Source organism: Gobius niger (assembly GCF_951799975.1).
Source record: "Gobius niger genome assembly, chromosome: 6".
In the NCBI taxonomy this organism is placed as follows: Eukaryota; Metazoa; Chordata; class Actinopteri; order Gobiiformes; family Gobiidae; genus Gobius; species Gobius niger.
The window spans coordinates 39963632-39980727 of record NC_136857.1 but is presented as its reverse complement, the minus strand read 5'-3'; the positions used below and the strand labels follow the sequence as shown (position 1 = coordinate 39980727).

The window sequence follows — 17096 nt, the reverse complement described above, 5'->3', positions numbered from 1 at the left end:
CTCAATCTGCTGGTGTTCGGGCACCTGCCTGTGACTTACTTTCGGCGTCTCTGAGCTCACGCTGGGGTGATTTTTTTTTTCTTTTTTTTTTTCTTTTTTGTGATGATAGTAACGCCTGTAAAAATGACAAAACAGTCGTTCTGTTTCATAAAATAAACGTTTGTAACAATAAATAAATTCAAATAAAAAAACAAAAAAAAACATAACTGCACGCCGCAGCGCGCGTGACGTCACGCAGCGCGGAGAAAGTAGTGGCTTGTGTCCGAATCACCAACAGAATCGGTGACTATATAGTCGACTATATAGTGCGGGCCTATGTAGTGAATGAGGGGTCAGGGACTAGGGTGGACATTCGGATACAGCCTGTTACTATTGAAACTGTTACTGTTGAAACTGTTACTGTTCAAACTGTTACTGTTCAAACTGTTGTTCCAATGAACTTTTAAAAAAATCTATCTGCACATTTCCTCCAGGTTTCTTATTGCCTGGTCAAAAGTGCTGTTTCTCCAATGTCTCGGAATTTCTCCTCTACCTTCATATTTTAGATAATAGTGCTTTTCTATCTCCGTTTGAAAGGTGCAGACGACCCACTGCCAGTAGCACATCTGATACATGTCAGGGACGATGCTCCATCTGTCATATGGAGGACCTGCAGAACGATATTGTTTGAAAGGAACTGATCTGTTTGTAGAACCAGGATAAAAGGATCCATCACCTCCGACTTTTGTTGTGCAGAAGGACAAAGACATCTCCCATTTGTCCGTGTAGTGCATGCCTTTGACAGAAGGAGAGCGATGGAAAGGATTGCTATGATCGCCTTCATGATCTTTAACAGTGTTGGTGCAAACTGCAGCACAGAAAGGACATGTTTCCCAACAGCAGTCACACAGCGGATCGATGAGGATCTGGTCTGGCCTCAGTTTGAACCACTTAAACTTGTACACGGAGAGATGTGAAAGGTCGTCAGAGATGGAGTTTAGTCCTTTCTCTATTTCTTCCTTCAGAAAATCAAAGTCTTTCACATCAGTAAAATTTTGAGGGTCTATTGTTCCAAATGTGAGTTTGCCTTTGATGGATCCTGTAAAGCTGAGATTATCTGCTGGAAGACCCTACTGCATTTATCCTTGTACGTTTATGTTGCCTAGTTTCATACTCAATATTTATGTCATCAGGACATTTTTCCAACGTTATTTTTCAAACATGTAGTTACCACTTTTAATTTGTGCAGGATTTAGATTTTGAAGGTGATATAGTTACTCACACAAACCGTAAAATGTCAACTCACTTCAGGTTAATTGTTTTTCTTTTGTGACTGTGATTAACTCCTACTGGATCTCCACTTTAACGTGGTGGAGGGGTTTGAGGGGCCGAATGATCCTAGGAGCTATGCTGTCTAGGGCTTCGTGCCCCTGGTAGGGTCTCCCAGGGCGAAAAGGTCCTTGGTAACGGGTCAGACAAAGAGCGGGTCAGAAGCCCCTTATGAGAGACCAACAGGCCCAGGTTTGAACCATGAGGCCGTCCTTCTGTGGACCCACCACCTGCAGGAGGAGCCATAGGGGCTGGTGCAGTGTGATTTGGGCAGCTCCAACAGCCCCCATGAACCGGAAACAGACAAGTGGAAGAAAATGGATGGATGGACTGTAATTAACACCACATATAACCCAAAAAACAACGAACAAAAAAACAGCACTCTAATATTACATGGTTAAAGTTAGTATCATACCCAACAGTTTTTTATCGTTAAAAAGTATAACTTTTACATTGATTTCTTACATATTTATAGTCATTGTAATTGAACGTTGTTCACACATTTAGTAACTCCAGTTTGATTGTGCTGATATAGTTGCACTTACACAAAAAATATGATTAAATGTGGAAAAAAAAGTGTTTATATTGTCCCTTAGATTAAGATGACAAAATAAAAATAAGAATATGTCATATTATGTTATATCCATGCAGATTGTTTTTCCGTTTAAGATTAAAGAAAAAATGATAAAAAGCAAAACAAGTAAAAGTGGAGCATTTGTCATTTAGTGATGTTTAGGATTAAAAAAACAGTGATCCCTCATTGTTTTCTCTGCTGTCTTCCATTTCGGTCATAATAGTTTTCCTTTTTCATTTATGATTATTTCTTACTTTCACTCTTTAACTAGTTGTGTAAATGTACTGTATTTTACTGATTCTTCACCTATTTGTACATTTCCTCCAAGTTTTTCAGTGCCTTTATACTATCGACTTTTCTCCAATCCTGGGGAATCTTTCCATTACCTGTATATTTTAAACCATAGTGCTTTTCTATCTCCTCTTGAAATGTGCAGACGACCCACTGCCAGTAGCACATCTGATACAGGTCAGCGGTGATGCCCCATGTGTCAAATGGAGGGCCAGCATCACGGTACTGTTTGTAAGGCACTGATCTATCTGAAGAAGAATCAGGGTAAAAGGATCCATCACCTGCTACTTTTGTTGTGCAGAAGGACAAAGACATCTCCACTGAGTCCCTGTAGGGCCAGCCATTGACAGACGGAGAGCGATGGAAAGGAGTGCTATGATCCATACCTCCGTCTTTAGCACTTTTATGATCTTTGATGGTGTTGGTGCAAACTGCAGCACAGAAAGGACATGTTTCCCAACAGCAGTCGCACAACTGATCGATGAGGATCTGGTCCGGTCTCAGTTTGAACCACTTTAACTTGTTTACTGAGAGATGTGAAAGGTCGTCAGAGATGGAGTTTAGTCCTTTCTCTATTTCTTCCTTTAGAAAATCAAAGTTGTTCACATCAGTAAAGTTTTGAGGGTCTATTGTTCCAAATGTGAGTTCATCTTTTATAGATCCTGTAAACTCCTGCAGCCACATGTTTATGTCTCCTCTGTTTCCTTTGGTCGTCTCATGAAGAGCATGAAGAACCTGTGTTTGGATGTTTGAGATTTTCTGTTTGTAGAAACTGCTGCATTTATCCTTGTACTCTGTGTGGAGGAGAGTTTCCACTTCTTCTCTGATGAAAATCTCAGTGTAGGCCTTTGGATCATTGATGTATTTAATATATCTGTTAAATTCTCTCTTTTCTGCCAGTGACTTTAAGATGTGTTTCTCCAGGTTGAGCCTGTTTTCTTTGAACGCTGGGACATTACATCTCATGTCTCCAGCGATATCAATAGCAGTCTGGTTACACACAGCTTCAGTCATGGAGGACTTATATTTCTCACAGATCACTTCAGCGAGAACAACAGCTGAGGAGCTTCCTTTGCAGAAACTCCTGAAGACACTGTAGTATTCATCTTTCTTACTCTCTAAATATGTGCGGACGTCATTGTTTTTGATGAACTGAGAATGAGAGTCTGAGATCCACCTCTGAGTCCTGTAGAACACAAACAGGATCAGATCCACTTTGAACTCTTTCTTTAGAGGATATTTCCATTGAGATTCAAATTCAACAATGGATGTGAAAACATTCAAACTCATTTCACTCAGGTAAGATGAACTGTAGCCTCTTTGTGCCACAGGCTTTTGCTTAATTTCTTTTAATGCTTTTTCTTGAACATTTTTGATGAGGTTTTTCATCTGTTCTTGGTGTTCATGTGGAAGACGACCACTTAAGAACTGTGATCGGTTATTCCTGACGTTGGTGATAATATTCTGACTCTGATGGCGCTTCTTTGCGACATACTCAGTATAATCTCCACGTTCAGCTAAACCTTTGTAGCATGATGATTGTTTCTGCTTTATGATTAAGTCCAATTCAAAATTCTGTTCACGAATGGCCTGAATCTGATCCTCCTCTAAGTTGATCTTTTCAGGAGGTTTTAAGCCTCTGGTCAGTTCAGAAACCCACGTCTCCCAATCAACGTTAAACTGTTTACGCAGTGTCTGATCATCTGGTAAGTTGTTTCTCAGTTTTAGAGCGAGCTGTTTGCTCTTCTGTAGGAGGTTGTTCTCAAACACAGTCTTCTTCTCCTCTACTTCTCTACTTGCTTTCTTCTGTTCAATCACATTATTCAGTTTTTTATGAAGTCCTTGAACCAGTTCATCCAGAAAATCTTTAAGCTTTAGTTCATGTTTGGCACGCCACTGAATTAACATGTCTTTGTCTTCCTCAGTTTCAAAATACATTGACATTAAAAGCTTAGTTTCATCATATTTATTCCAAACTTCTCCATGAAGTAAACTGAGCTCCACACGGTCAAGTTCTCCATTTGTAATTCTTGTATAAAGTTTCTCTTCAATCTTCAACATCTCACTCCTCAAAGCCCAGGTCCAGTTTCCGTGTTGAACTTCGAGTTTCCTGTAAACAGCGATCTCCAGAGTGTTTTTGAAGCTGAACACAAAGTTCTCGTTTAAAAGAGCGTTCCACAGATCTCCAACTTTAGTTTTGAAGTCAGAGAGAGTGACACCAGGAGATTTCTTTGCTTTCTCGAGGATGAAGCTCTTCAGATCATGGACACATTCACTGTATCCTGGATTTGGAGGAGCCATCGGAGGACTTCCCTCCCACAGCTGAGCAAAGTACTTCACATCTTTCTGAACGTCAAACTCAATGATGTCACTGAAACTTTTAGCGTCACAAACTTCCTCTTTAGCCGCGAGTTGGACCATTTTATCCAGTTTTTCCAGCAGTTTCCTTTTTCCATCCATGTTTTTCTCTGTCGCACTGACATCAGAGACATTCTGATGAACAAACACACAGCTCGGTGAAAGTCTGACTTTCTTCATCCTCATGAAAGCCTGGACCACAATCTGCAGAACGTCCTGCATCTCAGAGGGATTCTCTCCAAAGATGTTCACCAGAGTCATGTTTCCCAAACCAACCACAAATGTAGCAAGTTCATTGTCGTGATGAATGGTTTTATTTCCATCTAACTCCAGAGCTCGCAGCCCCTCAGTGTCCACCACAAGGATGTAGTCCCACTGAAAACCTTCCTTCATGTCTTCTGAGAGTCTGACCAGCTGCATGAAGGCTCCTCTGGTGCATCTGCCTGCACTGACTGCAAACTGGAGTCCAAACATGGCATTGAGCATCGTAGACTTCCCACTGCTCTGTATCCCCAACACGGACAGAACAAAGACCTTCTTGTTTCCCAGTTTCTGTTTGACCTGATCAATAAGACCTGAGATCCAAGTCAGAGGGACGTGACCTGCATCTCCATCCATCAGCTCCATTGGGTGTCCTGAGATCATCAGTTCTGCTGCCAGCTCTGGGTATTTAGACCAGTCAGTCGGCCTCTGTCCTGGAGGTTTATCTAGACTCTTATGGGCTTCATAGATCTGAGCCATTTCTCTGAAGATGTGCTCCAGGCCACATGTGGCAGACTGAAGGTCCTGGGAGAATTTAGAAAGTTCTGCTTGTTTGGTTTTTAACCGTGTAGATCTGTCAGACTTTTTCTTAAGATCTAAGACCTCAGACCATTTTTTAATATAACTTTGAAGTATTGCAGAAAGTTGATCTGTGGCATAATCATCTAATAAGATCTGAGTCCATTTGAGGAAATACTCTCTCTCTGTTTGACGCAAAGACGAGAGATGTCGAACAAAAGAACTCATCAGTTCACCGCTGTAAGCTTTACACTGATCTTCTCGTAGTTTCTTACACTCATTCAGTTTTTTACATTTTTCCTCGTCAGCATTTCCTTTGAGTCGATACAGTTCTTTGTTCATTCTGCTCCAGTCGTGCCACAGCTGGCCTTGACATGGGAGGAATGTATTTTTAACGTCGGACACAGAGACAGATTTAATTATTGACATAATATCTTCTGCAAAAGTGAAGCCTTTTGTGCAGCTACGCTCACGTTCGTCCACTCTGAGTCCAGTGTCTGACATAGATTCCAGCTGAAAGGACTTGGATGAACCAGATATAATATCTCTGATGATTCTCCTCATCTCCTTAGAAACGTCTGGCTGGCTTCTGTTTTTAAGACCGACTTTGTATTTTACTTTTTTAAGCTTTATCACACCATTTCCACTGTTTTCAACGAGAACAATCAGAGGTTTATCAGATTCTTGCAGATGTTTTATCACATCAGCACTCTCATGTTTCTTATCCAACGTTGGCACAAAAACCACATTGACTGACGCCTTGTCCATCAGTATTTGCAGCTGTTTGTGGTGACTCAGACCATCTCCATGAAGATTACAGAAGGCCACACTGTCGCTGAAGCTGTCAGTGGGTTTTCCAGAGGGACAGTACCAGGCGATCTCTGCTACACCATCCAACAGGAGGTGGTTTTTAGAGCTGCCTGGACAGTTCCTGTGGAAGAAGGTGCTGTGGCGATCATTGATCAGAGTGTTGATGAGCTGAGATTTAGACCCAGACAGAGATCCCAGACGGAAACACAGAACCATCAGAGTCTCTGCTTTACAGATGGACATCGACTTCATGGTCATTACAGTTTCATTATCTTTGGTCTCACTTTTCTTCCAGGTCTTTTGAATCTGTCGAAACGTCCACAGAGGACACTCGATGTCCCCAGTGAAAGGGTCAGGCACCAGCAGAGGTAAGGCGTACTGACACTGGGACAGTTTAGTGACCATCTTCTGCTTTAGAAAGCTGTCTGAGCAGTGAAACACCGCCATCTGGAGGTCCAGAGGATGGATGTTGGTCTGTTCTGATACATCATCACTGTCCTCAAAAATATCAGTTTCATGTTCACACTCCTCAGATGTATATGTTTGTTCCTGTTGTGCCTGGATGTACCTGGCCCTGTAGTCTAACATTAACAGTTTGTGGAGATAAACTGAGCAGAGGTCACTCTCACTCAGCTCGTCCTCATGTTTCAGAGTCGGTTTGATCTGAAGAAACTCTGCAGAGGTCAGTTTATTCTCAGATCTGTCCTGGAGGTGGAGTCTGCTCAACAGCGCCATCATCTGGAAAAGATGAAAACATGATTCAGTGACTGACTGTGTTGCTCTGGTGTAAATGCACAGAGTGGATATTTGCAAATAAATATGTATTTTTCCTGGTTTGACTGTTGTTTAGTTCACGTTCTTATTGGACACTGGTACAGGAAGTCACATCGATTTGAGGAAGTATTTCCTTAACTGTGTCTGTGCCAGCTGTTTATTCTTAATGAGAAGTGAGTGAGTGTTTTTATAAATGACTATGACAAAGTAGTAGTAGTAGTTCAGTTTATTTGAGCAGTATGATTTGAGTTGAGCAGTTTATTACGGAGCCCTGGAAGTGTCGTCAGACATAACAAATGTGGGGGATGAAATATAAAAAATGCATAATTTTTTTTTTTTTTTTTCACCACAAATTATGTCGAGGGAACAAGATAATTATAGGAATACAGTCGCAGTAATAAATAAACTAATCTATTGTCTCGTGGCCTGCTGAGTTTCAACCAAATGCCGGAAAGCGCCGGCGACTTTGCATCCCTGACGAGATCCTCTTTTCACACTTAAGACAAAAGGCCAAAGGCCTGGCCTTGAAACAAAGGGCCTTCCTCTAAAATCGCCTCCTGATATTATTAGCACCCCAGACGTCTGCTACTCATCTGCATAAACACACAAAACTGCCATGGACTTACACATCTTCAACTGTATCAGCATTCCTGTTCCCTGCTGTGTTGTCTTTACTTATGATCGCATATATTGACAGTAATAGTGTAGTTGTCAGAGGAGGCCCCTGTAGAGTAGTCCTTTTGGGTGATAGGCGCCTACTGCTCCTGTGGTGGAGCTATTTTGTAGTGCTGTGGTTTTGTTTATGCATGGACTAAGTAACTAGGTAGGAATTCTGGTGTAGGCGATATTCAACCAATGACGCTCAGACTTCCAAGACACGCCCCCAGGTACACCCCTGACTTACCCATTGGCCACCTCTCATTGGACAGAGAATATAAACACACCTGAAGGAAGCTTAGGGGAGGAAAAAAACAGGAAAGAGGAAACGGGAAGACGGGCCACGGACGGGGAAGCCAAGGAACCGGCATCGCATGCTACCACGGCTGCCACGGAAGGAACGGGGACGGGATCCAAGTGGAGCGGGAGACTAAGAGACGTACACGCCCAGAGTGGGATTCAACGCGCGCTACAGCTAAGTAAAGGGACGTTCACAGCTGAGCCATTTGTTATGGGAGTCGATTGATATCTATACGCGGATACTGGTGACTGAGTACACTCTCCTCGCCCCACAGCCCGCAGTCCGGCCGCCACCAGAGGAACGAGACCGCATGATACAAGTGGAGCTGGAGACGGGACGAATACCCCCAGAGTGGGATTCAACGCGCACTACATCTAAGTAAAGGGACGCGGCCCATTCGCGTTTTCTCCCCGTCTCCAGCGCGACGGTGACCGAGGACCACACAGCCGATTGGGCGCGATGCTGGCGAGGAGCAGACTGCAGGACGGAGTCCGGGCGCAGCGCGTAGGCCTGGAACTCCGGGGAGGCCGGCGTTTGGAGCGAGCAGGACCGCACTACCAATAGCAGCCCAGGACAAGCTGAGTAGAATTTGACGTAAAAGAAGCTGCAAAGAGATTCCTCTGCCCTTTGCAGAGAGGGGACAACAACGAGGGAAAACAGTGGCAGCACTTCCAGCCCCAGACAGCTGCTTCCTCCTGCTGAACAGCAGTTTGAGAGCCAGAGAGATTTGCCTTCTCAGGCGGCCCTCACTCCAGGAAGAGGCCGGTGGAGGCTCGTTGGAGAAGGTGTGATTGGCCGTCACACTGGTCTGGAGGACCACTGCTAAATTATATGAAACAAGATAAAGAAGATGCCCCGACACTCGGAGGGAGGAACAAAGGCTAGAGACTGTCGAGTTGAGTTAAAGAGACCCTATCGCGTACCTCAGTCAGGCTTTCAAGCACTGGCACCTTATATCAGACATTGTACTGTACACTGCGTTCCAAGTTATTCTGCAAATTGGATTTTTGTGTCAAAAAGGTAAAACTGCGTCTTGGGGCTCTTTGAATCACTGACATTAATCTCAGAGACCTGGGATGATCAGTTTTCAGGTTAAGCCCAGTTAAGGGAAAAACTGCTGAAAAAGGATGTTCCACTTTATTATGCAGATCATCATTTTCAAGCAATATGGGAAAGAAAAAGGATCTCTCTGCTGATGAAAAGCGTGAAATAGTTGAATGCCTTGGTCTAGGTATGAAAACCTTCGATATTTCATGAAAGATTAAGTGTAATAATCGAACTGATAAGAGATTTGTGGATGATTCAGACACACTCGGGTTTGTGCAGATAAAAGCACAATGAGGACAGTTTCTGCCAGACAAACACAACAGATTAAGAGAACAGCAGCTACAAAGCAGCAGACAGGTATGTGAAGCTGCTGGTGCCTCTGGAGTCTCTGAACATGAAGGTGTCGGACCCTCCAGAGGCTGCAGTTGTGCATAAACCTTCTATCCGGCCTCCCCTAAACTGTTCATTGAAGCTGAAGCAGAAACGGCTGCAGTGGCTCAGAAATACATGAGACTCATTTTCAAACAGTCTTGTTCACTGATGAGGCCGTGTGACCCTGGATGGTCAGATGGATGGAGTAGTGGATGGAGGTGAATGGCCACAATGTCCCAACAAGGCTGTGACGTCAGTAAGGAGGGGGCGGAGTCATGTTTTTAGGATCCCTGAAGGTGTGAAAATGACCTCTTTCTGACCGACCACTTTCTTCTATGCTACAAAAAGAACAAGATCATCTTCATCATGACAACGCCCCATGTCCAGCTGTAAAGAAAACCTCTGCATCACTGGCTGCTATGGGCATAACAGGAGAGAAACTCATGATGTGGACCCCCTCCTCCCCTGACCTCAGCCCTATTGAGAATCTTTGGAGCCTCAACAAAAAAAACTTCTATGAGGGTGGGAGGCAGTTTTCATCCAAACAGCAGCTCTGGGAGGTTATTCTAACATCCTGCAAAGAAATCCAAGCAGAAACTGTCCAAAAACTCACAAGTTTAATGGATTTAAGAATTTTGAAGCTGCTCAAAGAAGGTCCTCTGGTAAAATATAACTTGACCTGTTAATATTTTTTTGATTGAAATAGCTTTTGATTTCAGTAAATATGACCTCCTAATGCTACACATTCAACAAATCACCATTTTCAGTTAATTACAAGCTTTAAAATGTATTGAAACAATGAGTTGCATAATAATTTGGAACAGTGGATTTTGAGGTTTTTACTATATTTATTTTTGAAAAAAAATACCACATTTAAATGATCCTCGACCAGTTAAAGACTTGAAAATTATGCTGACTCTCATTTGAGTCGACAATTTAGGAAATCAGAGAAAAATGTCATTTGCATAATGATTTGGAACACAGTGTACATAAGTTTACTCTCTTCCTTTCCTTGGAACCTTGTAGAAGAATAAGCGCCATAACTCACAGTTCAACCGTCATCTCAGAACTGTAAAGTTATTGTTTATATCTAGTCATAGGTCTTATATTATTTTAGTAAGTCATTTATATTGTGTTATATGTTAATCATTATTTGGCAAATGAGCCGAGCTGTACTTTAATATTTTCCTGCATTAAATTAAACCAAATCTTAAGTCATTTTTTGGTACAAAGTCTTTTGAATGTAAAATGTTAGGCAGTTCCCCAATCTGCTTAGAAATGGTTCTATAGGTTGTTACAGTTATTCCACCTAAACTTTTTGTCCCGGGGACAGATCTGACCACTGAAAGGTTTTTCTGACAATATAACCAGACACCCGGCAAGTCTGTACGACTGAGGGGACCGGGGTGAGCATCACCAGAACACTGGTGTCTCGACGGTGATGTCACCACTGGAGGAAGCGGGGCAGACCTCACAGCGGTAGAAGTCAGACGAAGTTGCCATAAAGGCCACATGTGTAACTGCAGCTTATGTATCAAGCTCGTGCATGACGGACCTGAAGTGACAGCTTTCTGAGTGACAGGATTTCAGAGGCAGCTGTGGTGAAGAGGTCTGGGCTCATTCTACACATGACGACATGGAGGAACATGTAGGGGGAGGAAAATACTTAGTTTAACATTTTTAAACTCTCTATAGTGCCTTTAAGTAGTTCTCTGAGTCTCAGCAGGGTCAAAAGCACACTGAGGCACAAGGAGACAGGACCCTTCAAACGGAGAAGCTGTTGTAATACCCGGTTTGGACACAAGGGGTACAAACTGGGACTAAGTAATAAAAGGAAGGCTGATTGTGACAAAGTAGGTTGAGGTTGCTTTGTTCCCTTAGTTTATTTTGTCACATTATTTAGTTATGTTCAGGTATTCACTGTTTTCACATTTATTCTTTTTGGCAATATCCAACTAAACAGTAAAGCTAAACTATCCCGAGTTTGTTTTGTTTATTTGTTTGGTTGACATTTTTCATTTAAAGCATCACACACACTATTTAGTTTAAAATCTTTATTTTGTGTAAAATGTTCTTTTCCCTAACTGGATTATTATCGCTCAACTCGAACTCTATTCCGGCCGTTGGACATATCGGGACGGGTTTTTTCCCTTTCCCCTTTTATTCGGGTTTTCTTTTCCCCGCCCATTCGTTGCCAGCGCGTTGCTCCACCATCGGACACTTCTATTATAGTATTTTTTGTTCTTGTACTCGTGTTGTTTTGTCATGTGTGCTCGATGAATACAGACAAGACACTAAAACTGAAATCTATGACCCCGGTCTCTTCATTCACAACCCAGGCTCCGTGACAAACCATCTTCTGTGCAATTTAGCTTTCGCAGCCAACCGCCTAGCCTGTACATGTTACATTTACAACTGCCATAATCACAGTTATGCATCAGAAAAATGGAGGAGATAAAGGCATGGATGACTAACAACTTCCTCCAGTTAAATAGCAGCAAAACTGAAGCCATCCTGATTGGCACCCGGCACCAAATCCAGTCATCCACCATATCCAATATTCATGTCTCAAGCCATAACATTCCCCTTTCCTCCTCCGTTACAAACCTAGGGGTCAGATTCGATCCTCATCTGTCATTTGAGAACCATATCCGCCACCTCTGCAAAGTGTCCTTCCATCACCTACGAAACATCGCCAAACTCCGCCCCTCCCTCTCACAATCAGACGCTGAGAAACTGGTCCATGCCTTTGTCTCCTCCAGGCTGGATTACTGCAATGCCCTCCTCGTCGGGATCCCTGGTAAGAGCCTCCTGAAGCTCCAGCACATTCAGAACTGTGCAGCCAGGATCCTGACGAGGAGGCGCAAATATGACCACATCACCCCTGTCCTCCGGTCCCTTCATTGGCTGCCCGTTCACCACAGAATCCACTACAAAATCTGCCTCCTCACATACCAGTGTGTCCCTGGAACAGCCCTCAGACCTCACTGAGCTCCTGACCCCACACACCCCCACAAGGCGCCTACGGTCCACTTTCACCCACACCCTTCACCAGCCCGTGACCAAGCTCTCCACAATGGGCGACAGGGCCTTTAAGGCAGTTGCCCCGAGACTCTGGAATGCCCTGCCAGAGTCCCTGAGGGCTCCCCAGAGTGTTGAGGCCTTTAAAAAAGGCCTAAAAACACATTTATTTTTAAAGGCCTTTTCAGACTAATTTGTTTGTTTGCTGTGTTGTTTTTACTATGTGAATGTTCTTTTTGTTTTTATCAGATTTTACTATTCTGTTGTAGCACTTTGAGGTTTCGCTGAAATGTAAAGTGCAATATAAATAAAATTTATTATTATTATTATTAGAAAAATAAAGATCCATTGAAATGTACTTCTTACCGGCCTATTTCACTTCTGAACACCGATCATAAGGTAATTTCAAAATTGTTAGCAAATAGGCTTGGTGATGTTTTACCAAAAATAATTAATCCAGATCAACGTGGCTTTATTCAGAAACGTACGTCTGCCAATAACTTGTGTAGACTGTTTAGCATGATCCATTTGGCCAAATCAAAACCTGAGCCAACTGTGGCGGTGGCGTTAGATGCGGAGAAAGCCTTCGATAGGCTGGAATGGTCCTACTTGTTTAAGGTATTGACAAATTTGGGTTTGGGCAAAATTTTATTGATTGGGTAAGAACCCTTAATTACAAACCTAAAGGAAACATTACTACTAATGTCTTCCGTATTCTCTTTGAACAGATCATCCCGCCAGGGCTGCCCACTATCTCCAGGTCTTTTTGTACTAGCTATCGAACCTCTGGCAGAGGCGATTAGACAGGATTCTGACATAAAGGGCTTTATGGTTGGTCAAAAAGTTCATAAAATTAACTTATTAGCTGATGACATGTTGTATAACAGACCCATTTCATTCTCTTACTAGACTACAGTAATTACTAGATTTGTACGGCACTGTCTCAGGATACAAAGTAAATTACGATAAGAGCAAAGTTATACCACTTGTGTCATGGTATTACTACATTTAAATGGACTTCAACAAGTGTAAAATATCTGGGCATAACTGTAGATAATAACCTGAAAAACCTCTATCAACTGAATTATATCCCACTTACTAAAAAATTGAGGAGGACTTACAAAAGTGGTCTAGCCTACCTATTACTTTAATTGGAAGAATTAACTGCATCAAAATGAACATCTTGCCGAGGCTGCAGTATTTCTTCAAATCACTTCCCTTAAGCTTTCTTTAAATGTCTTAACAAAGCTGTAAGACAATTCATATGGAATGGTAAAGTAGCCAGGAGGTCTTTAGAAATATTATCATGTTATTACAAGTCAGGCGGGAGTCAATTACCCAATTTAAAAAAATAGTAAGTTGCAGCTCAAATGTGATTTATTTCATCTATGTTTGAAGGTGACACGGCTCCATCTTGGGTACACATTGCATTTCATTCTTTGTTTTTTGTGATTTTGTGTATTTTGTGAAAATCCTGCTTTAAGTAACAGACAATCCAATTCTATCCCATCTTATTAAATTATGGTCTGACATACATAAATGTATTGGACAAAAAATCAGACAGTCACCAAAGTCACCATTGAAACAAAACCAGCTCATTCCATTGACTGTAAACAACAACATTCTGGAAGCCTGGTATCAAAATGGAATTTACATCTTGGAGGACTGCTTTGAGAAAGGAACTTTGATGTCTTTTGAACAACTGAAAGGCAAATATAACCTTTCGAACAAAACATTTTTTTTGTTATCTTCAATTGCGGTCATTCCTAGTGAGCACTTTAGGCAAGAACATAGTGTTGCCTAATCTCACTGTATTTGAAAAGTTGTTGCATAATCGTGATCCATGTAAATTGATCTCTAAAGTGTATTCTGTGTTGATAAAAGAATGTTCTAAACCAGCACTGCATAAATCTAAGTAAAGGTGGGAATTAGACTTAAACTTTACAATTGAAGACCTTTGGTTCGATTTATGTCAGGACAGCATATCTCCATCCATCCATTCATTCATCTTCTTCCGCTTTATCCGGGGCCGGGTCGCGGGGGCAGCAGTCTCAGCAGAGATGCCCAAACTTCCCGATCCACACACTTCCTCCAGCTGTTCTGGGGGGACCCCGAGGTGACACCAGGCCATAGACATAGTCCCACCAGCGTGTCCTGGGTCTTCCACGAGGCCTTGTCCCACTAGGACATGCCTGGAACACCTCCCGCGGGAGGAAACGAAGGAAACTCATTTCGGCCGCTTGTATTCGCGATCTTGTCCTTTCGGTCATGACCCAAATCTCATGACCATAGGTGAGGATCTCATGACCATAGGTGAGGATCACATGACCATAGGTGAGGGTGGGAACGTAGATCGATCGGTAAATCGAGAGCTTTGCCCCGACTCAGCTCCCTCTTCACCACGACAGACCGATACAGCGACCGCATCACTGCTGACGCCGCACCGATCCGTCTGTCCATCTCACGCTCCATCTGTCCCTCACTCGTGAACAAGACCTGAGATACTTGAACACAGCATACTGCATATATGCGGCATATCTGCTACAGCTAATTCTCGATATAGACTTATCCATTACAACTTTCTCCATCAGTTGTACCTGACTCCAGAAAAAATTCACAGGTCTTTTTGAGTGTGCGGGGGTGGGGTATTGGTTTGCATTTGTCTTTGTTGTCTTCGAGTTGTTTTGTATAAAAATTCAAAATTCAAATAAAATATTGCAGAAAAAAGTGAACAGTCTCAGCCAGTTTGAATCAGTGGCAGCTCCTGAAAGGTTTGTCTGGGGGGCCATGGAGGGCTTGTGTTAGCACGAGAGGGGGGAGGGGGACACCTTCAAACATTTAATTTCAAATGGCACAAGTTCAGAAGACTCTTATGGACGTTATTCAAACAAGGACCGTGATATCGCCCAGTATAGCGCAGCCAGGGCGTAACCCTGGAGCCAGGTCAGGGGCTCGGAGTGTTTGGTGGTCAGACCAGACGCTTTTACTCTTGACCTGAGGGTCATTCTAATCCTGTGCACGTCGGGTTTAAGAGTTACTGACCTTTGCTTTGTCCTTTTCCATATTGACATCTACAAAAAAGAAAAAAAGTTACCATGTCTTTGCTTTTTAGACAATATAGAATTAGTAGCTCCCACTTTTCACTAAACTGGACTTATTTCAGGTAAATTCACTCTTCTTTTCCAGCTTCAGCGTGACTAGCTGAGCCTGGCTAATGCAGCCCCTTCTGGTCTTTCTCAGTGTGTGGTTTGTTTGGTCTCTGACTCTTTCATGGACGACACAGTCGTTACCGTCATCCTTAAACCTGAGGCTTCTTTAAGAGCAGAACTTAAGCTTCATCATGATTCATGCAGATGGTAAAGACAGACATTATACACTCGGCTGATCGTTGACTCTACCAAAGGTTCACATTTCCTGCTCCAGACTCCAGAGTGAGGAGAGGGTTCATGTGTCCTCCACACATGACTTGTGTTCCTCACAAACTATTAAACTTTGACTTATGGAAGAGCTCTTGGATCCTCCACAGCACTACCACCACAGAAACATATTCTGTGGACTGATGGACCCAAACATGAACAGTCAAATGGAACAGCACCAACATCTAAACCCTGTCCTCATTGTGGAGTCTGGAGCATCAGGGGGTGGGGCTGTTTGGTTTCCTCGGGGCCTGGACCATGTGATATCAACAAAATACATGTTTGTTTTGTAAGATATTTTGCAGAAAAAACTGAGACATTCACAACAGTGTGAATAAGTAAGTGAACCCCTGTATTACATATCTGCTGATCCTTCTTTTGTAGCAATAACTGCTTTTCTGTAGTTGCAGATCAGACACTCACAACCATCAGGATGAATCTTGGACCATCCTCTTTACAAAACTGCTGCAGCTCAGTCACATTCAGACGTTATTCAAACAAGGACCGTGAAATCGCCCAGTATGGCACAGCCAGGGCGTAACCCTGGAGCCAGGTCAGACCAGACGCTGATGATGTGTTATCAGTGCTCCTCGAGCTGATAAGACATCACCACTAGGAGCACATGACTAATTATTCTGCATAAACCGCACCTACGAGAGCCTTATCTCTTGGACTGCATTATGTCTGAGTTTCTGTATAAGCTGAATGACAGTTCTGCAAAGGAAACAAGGAACTTTTCTCTGACACAATATATGTTTTATCTGAGCGTTCTCAGTGAGTCTTTAACCTGTTAGCGACACTAGCCTAGCTTAGCGATAGCATTGTGTCTCCAGCCTGCAGGTTTACTGCAGCGCTGTGGTGTTGGAGATGAATAGGACCTGTTTGTAGTTCAGGAGCCTCAGACTGATCAGACTCACCTGGTGCAGGGCCTTGAACCCCCTGATCGTGACCGTCTCCTGTGTCTCCCTCTTCCCTGTGACACAAACACAGCTCTGAGTCTCTAACATCACATTTGTTAGAATCATCACAAACAGATTCAACAACAACATCCATAAAACACAGTCTAGCTGCTGAGATTCAGGACTTTTCTTACGATGAGTCTGCGAAGCATGGAGCCTCGCCCTTAGACTTGTCACTCCTCGTGGACGGAGAGGGTGGAGAGAATCTGTGGGACGAGAGTAGAGCTGAGTATTGTTTTTTTCTTTTTTTGATACCACAACTTTAATGATACCTGCTTTTTGATACCCATGTTATTTTGATTGAATTAAAATCACATTAAAATATAGTTCAGGTGAACATACTGTGATGTTCCTAAAATATTTGTAAAAATGTAAAATGTCTTATTTTGGTAGGCTAAGTAATTTTTAGTTTGTTTCTGGTCAGACCA

The 17096-nt window shown here is 42.8% G+C and overlaps 1 protein-coding gene across 1 annotated transcript; it reads right to left on the bottom strand.

Annotated features, from left to right (window-relative positions):
- Nucleotides 1-2188: 2188 nt before the first annotated feature.
- LOC306964896 (interferon-induced very large GTPase 1-like) lies at nt 2189-6856 on the bottom strand (the record flags this gene model as incomplete). Its single annotated transcript, XM_079559063.1, has 1 exon — nt 2189-6856. One exon carries the CDS (start codon nt 6854-6856, stop codon nt 2189-2191), a length of 4668 nt encoding a protein of 1555 aa, XP_079415189.1.
- Between the last annotated feature and the right edge of the window lie 10240 nt (nt 6857-17096).